Source organism: Brassica oleracea, chromosome C6, assembly GCF_000695525.1.
Source record: "Brassica oleracea var. oleracea cultivar TO1000 chromosome C6, BOL, whole genome shotgun sequence".
Taxonomy (NCBI): Eukaryota; Viridiplantae; Streptophyta; class Magnoliopsida; order Brassicales; family Brassicaceae; genus Brassica; species Brassica oleracea.
This window is the reverse complement of record NC_027753.1, coordinates 34808636-34813436: the sequence shown is the minus strand read 5'-3', so window position 1 is coordinate 34813436 and position 4801 is coordinate 34808636. Positions and strand designations below refer to the sequence as shown.

The 4801-nt window shown below is 34.2% G+C and overlaps 1 protein-coding gene across 1 annotated transcript; it reads left to right on the top strand.

Moving 5' to 3' along the window:
* The first annotated feature begins 2101 nt into the window (after positions 1 to 2101).
* LOC106298229 (WAT1-related protein At1g70260-like) lies at positions 2102 to 4500 on the top strand. Its single transcript, XM_013734309.1, has 7 exons — positions 2102 to 2394; positions 2488 to 2550; positions 3058 to 3174; positions 3260 to 3515; positions 3611 to 3769; positions 3852 to 4003; positions 4097 to 4500. Exons 1-7 carry the CDS (start codon positions 2195 to 2197, stop codon positions 4275 to 4277), a joined length of 1128 nt encoding a protein of 375 aa, XP_013589763.1. The 5' UTR covers positions 2102 to 2194; the 3' UTR covers positions 4278 to 4500.
* The last annotated feature ends 301 nt before the right edge of the window (positions 4501 to 4801 follow it).

Here is a 4801-nt window from a genome sequence, read left to right as displayed (position 1 = left end):
ATTTTTATCAAAAGTTCAAAAAACAAATTAGTCCACACTAATAGAAACTAAAAAAAAAATATCTTGATGATCAAAATAAATTTTTAAGAAGAATAATTATATGCTTTTAAAGCTGATGTCAAAGTCTAGCTTATAACACCCGAGTTCGCAAGCTACATAAGCAAGATCAAGCATATCCTACACAAAAATAAATAAAGAAACCAAACAAAACAAAACATTTTTGCTTCACTATACTCAATTTTCATATGAATATTTGTTTGTTTTCTTGTATTCAAAGCGTAAACCTAACCAAATTTAGCTCATAGCCTGGTCTTAATACCACATTGAAGAGCCACATTGGTATTTATATTAAACAAAAAATCAGCTTTGTTTTTTTCTGATTAATTGTTGAACTAAAAATATTTGCAGTACAATAGTCAATAGAATAACATGTTTATTATGTTGATAAATAAATTGATTTGTTCTTGGCGTGACCGAACAAATTATACAATTTTTAATCCAAAGAATTTTTGTAGTATATAAATTGCTTTCATCATTAATTAATGTATGGTCACTTAATTTGACACAAATGGTCAGAGTTCTAAATCCATATGAAAACCAATTTATATCTAATATTAACGTATTAATTGAGGATATTACCGCATTTACCATTGCATGAAAATATTCAGTTTCTTTTCAAAAAAAAAAAAAAATATTCAGTTATGTATATATATGTCTGTATATATATTCGAAATTGCATGATATTCAAATCAATGAATTATTGTTTTACATAATGAATGGGTATATAGTCTACATAAGCATCATCAGAAACTCACCGGCCTAGCGTCAGACCTAAATATGTAGGAATTAGGAAGAAATTAAATAACGTAGAACCATCATCATAACCTAACATTTTTCTTGGATGAATCTGAATCCACTAACCATTACAGTACCAAATACTTGGAGTCTAACGGAGGGTTGACGAGAAATGACACCTTTCTTCAATTCTTCTTTAATAAATTGTCGAGTCATCAATTTTATCATTACTCAATTTGGACCCCATCATCTCCATATTTTCCTTATATGGGTCCCTAATCAACCGCAGCCAAGAGTATAAATTAATTTGCTGATTGTATAATTACAAGATTCTACGTTGCGTATGTCAGCCAAATGCGTTGTCGTTTCTTTTTGGTGTTTTTTGCGCTTAAAATATTACTTCACGTTCACAATTAGGGACTAAGTTAGGAAGAAAGAGTTTTGCGATGCAGTGAGACGCATGTTACTATATCACTAATCGATTGAGATCGATGTTCGTGTTTAAGGGTGTGATTAATGCAATTATTATACTAATCCTAATATATAACTACTACTAACATATGTGCTAGTATAAAAAAAACATATGGGGTAGTCACTAAGTAGTGTTCTTCTCATTTCGCCCACCTATAAGTCGGCATTCTATTCTAATCTCCGGCCTTTGTGAATACATAGTCATCTTGATTATTAGATATGAAGTTGTGTTTGAATGGTTTGATGCTATACTATTTTCATTGATGGATGATTTGAACTTTATGATGTCTAATACAAACTAATAGTGTTCGCTTAGGTTAGATATATCATTTGTTAATCTTCATAATATCTATGACTTTTAATCAATATGGTAGGAAACAAACACTGAATCACTCAATTTCCCCTCACTATATATGAGAAGCTAGGATGCTTAATTATATCAATGATAACATCGGTCTCCAATTAATGGGCGTAAGATAATAATTAAGTCGGACGATACATAAGGAAAACCTACGTACGTTTTCAAAATAATCATGCTCTCTTAATACTTATAAGACGAAGCGCGACGTAACTACATAAATAAAATGATCAATTTAGATAGCATCACACTATTTGGATATATGTTTAAACACATGCTGATACATAAAAAGTAATATAACGTAAGTATCTACCCTTAGTGCAACGGTAGAGTCACTCGTGTTGCTTCATCACGATAGTAAAGTAGCTTCACCTCTTCGTGAAAGGTTATATCTGAAAAATAGATAATGACAATTCTTCTCCCTCTATATATGATTAGAGAACTAAACCAGTAATTTCGTATCTTCTTCACCTCTCTTTCTCTCTCCCTCCACATCTTTCTAGATTTCCCGAGATCCTTGGAGCTAGGAATTAAACGCCGTGCTGTTTTAAAATTTTAAAAGGGAGAGAGATGGAGGTGAAGGGTAGAAAGGAAACGTTTGTGCCGTTTGTGTCAATGGTGATAATGGAGGCATGCACCATTGCTCTTACGATAATGGCCAAAACGGCTATAACGGGAGGGATGAGTCCTTTTGTGTTCGTTGTGTACACAAATGCTTTCGGATCTATTCTTTTGCTTCCTTTTTCTTTCTTCTTCCACAGGAATGACAGGTTAGCCTACGTGATCCATATACTTTATAATAGTCATAATACGTTCTCACTAATCACTTTTAGTTTTTGGTTCATTTGATGATGTTCATGCAGAACTGAAGAATCTATCTTTTCTCGGCCACTCCTCGTCCGTGTGTTCTTTTTAGGTTTCACCGGGTGGGTACATACATCATGATCTCTGTTTATTATAAATCTAGAGTATAGACTTAGGAGCCAGACTTTCCCAATATATAGTTTCTTTGGAATATAATAATATGAGGTACGGTCCTAACTAAAACCAAGAGAATAATACGAGATATATGTTACGAAGCCTTGTATACGTATCAACCAGCAAATGGTTTGATGAATATTATATCATCGTATGCATGGATTTCCAAAACTGCGTGCCCATTATCGGTTATAATTTAACAACTAGGCCTAAAGATATTTTATGGTATCTTCCAACATCGTGACGTTTCTTTGTGAGCCCATGCATCGCACACCATGTTTTCTTTGTTATATAATAAAAAATAAATAAAATATTGCATGGCATTGTGTCTAATTATGGTGCCCTTTTGCTAGCACACACGTGCTAGTGCTAGCATGCATTTTTAACGTACTTAAAATGTTATTCATGCATAGACACATACACTGGTTGTATTGAAACATTTTAAATATGTGAAGGATATTTCTGTTCCAAAACTTGGCATTTGTGGGACTAAGCTTCAGCTCACCCATAGTGGTATGTGCAATGGGATTACTCATTCCTTCCTTCTCCTTCTTGCTCAACCTTATTCTTGGGTAAACCATCTATCCTCACCATTTCAAAATCTACGTAGTTGTAACTATCTCCAAATACATTATACACCTACCTATGTTTATATAGAAGGAGCAAGCTGGATTGGAGAAACACGAGCACGAGGGCTAAAGTGTTGGGAACAATAATCTCATTTAGTGGAGCATTTGTTGAAGAAATGTACAAAGGTCCCTTCATAAGACCAGCTTCGTCTCCTTCCCCAACTCGTCTTCTTAAATCGATCCCTAAACTCTTGGTCTATTACACCATCCCCAACAATTGGTTCCTCGGCTGTATCTTTTTGGCCGCCGCTTTTTTTTCTGTCTCCCTCTTCAATGTTATTCAGGTATGTTCAACAATAATATAAACCATCTAATACTGAGACCATCTTTGTGCATGTTATTCGATTTTAAGCTCAACTTTTTTTATAATATTTGGCAGAAAGGGACGGTCAAAAAGTATCCACACGTTATGAAAGTGGCTTCGTTTTACAGCATAGTCGGGACTATTCAGTGTATAATATTCTCGTTGTTTATGGAAAGAGACCTAAGTGCATGGAAGATCGAACCTAACTTCGATCTTTTCCTCATTATCGCCACGGTAATATAAAAAATTATATACTAAAAAAGAAGCAAGTTATCAATAGCTCACAAACCTATCATGATGTGTGATATAAAAACAGGGAATATTCGGAAATGTGATACGACCAAGCATACAAGTAAAGTGTGCCCAAATGAAAGGACCATATTACGTACCATTATTCAAACCCTTTGGTATCTTTTGGGCAACAGTCTTTGGCACCAGCTTCTTCGTCAACAGTCTTCGCTACGGCAAGTCAGTGAACATATTCATCAATAATCGATTTTATTTATTCGCATGTGATTACTATGCATGAGTATTAAGTCTATATTTGGTACACGAATGCAGTGTGTTAGGAGCAGCCATAGGTGGTGTTGGATATTACTCAGTTTCTTGGGGACAACTGAAGGAAACCGAAGAAAAACAAAATCCAATGGAAGAAAGAAAAGCCATTAAACCTATGCATCTTCACGAAGAAGATGAAAACAAAGCTCCATTGCTTATTAATCAGGAAGAAAGTCCTGTGTGAATTCTGTATTATATATTTTCTTAAGAAGAAAATGAGGGTCTCTTTAATATTTGTTGGCCATTTATTTGTATGGCGTAAATAAGAAAAAATGCGTGTGAGAGTGTATGGTATGTCGTCAGTGTCAATGGGAGACTGCTGAAGTAGGCTTTTTGGTCCGAAAAGCAAAATCCACTGAATGTAAATGCATGTCTTTGGATATCTAAAGCTCTCTATTATGTTTAAATTTTGTTATAAATAACCTCCGTGTCATGGATAAGATATTGAATTCCCGGTGTTATATCTAACATATTGTACAAGTTGTTTGATGCGAGAAATTGAATATCATTTAATCATTTTACATGTATAAAAATTGACATAAGAAGCCAAGGAGCTATATAAAAGCTAAGGAGCTATCTTTTATCTCTTTTAACCAAGGAAATAAGCATCCTTACATTTTGATGAGATTGAGGCTGCATTTCTTCCTCGTTGCCAAAGCTTGTAGGAGCCAATGCCCATATTTCCTTTGCCACCCTGCACTGAAAAAG

Excerpts from the sequence above, each read along its gene's own strand:
- LOC106298229 (XM_013734309.1), top strand. The coding sequence starts at position 2,195 with ATGGAGGTGAAGGGTAGAAAGGAAACGTTTGTGCCGTTTGTGTCAATG. Across the intron at positions 3,175-3,259 it reads TTGCTCAACCTTATTCTTGG|AAGGAGCAAGCTGGATTGGA; the intron begins GTAAACCATCTA and ends ATGTTTATATAG. Across the intron at positions 3,516-3,610 it reads CCCTCTTCAATGTTATTCAG|AAAGGGACGGTCAAAAAGTA; the intron begins GTATGTTCAACA and ends AATATTTGGCAG.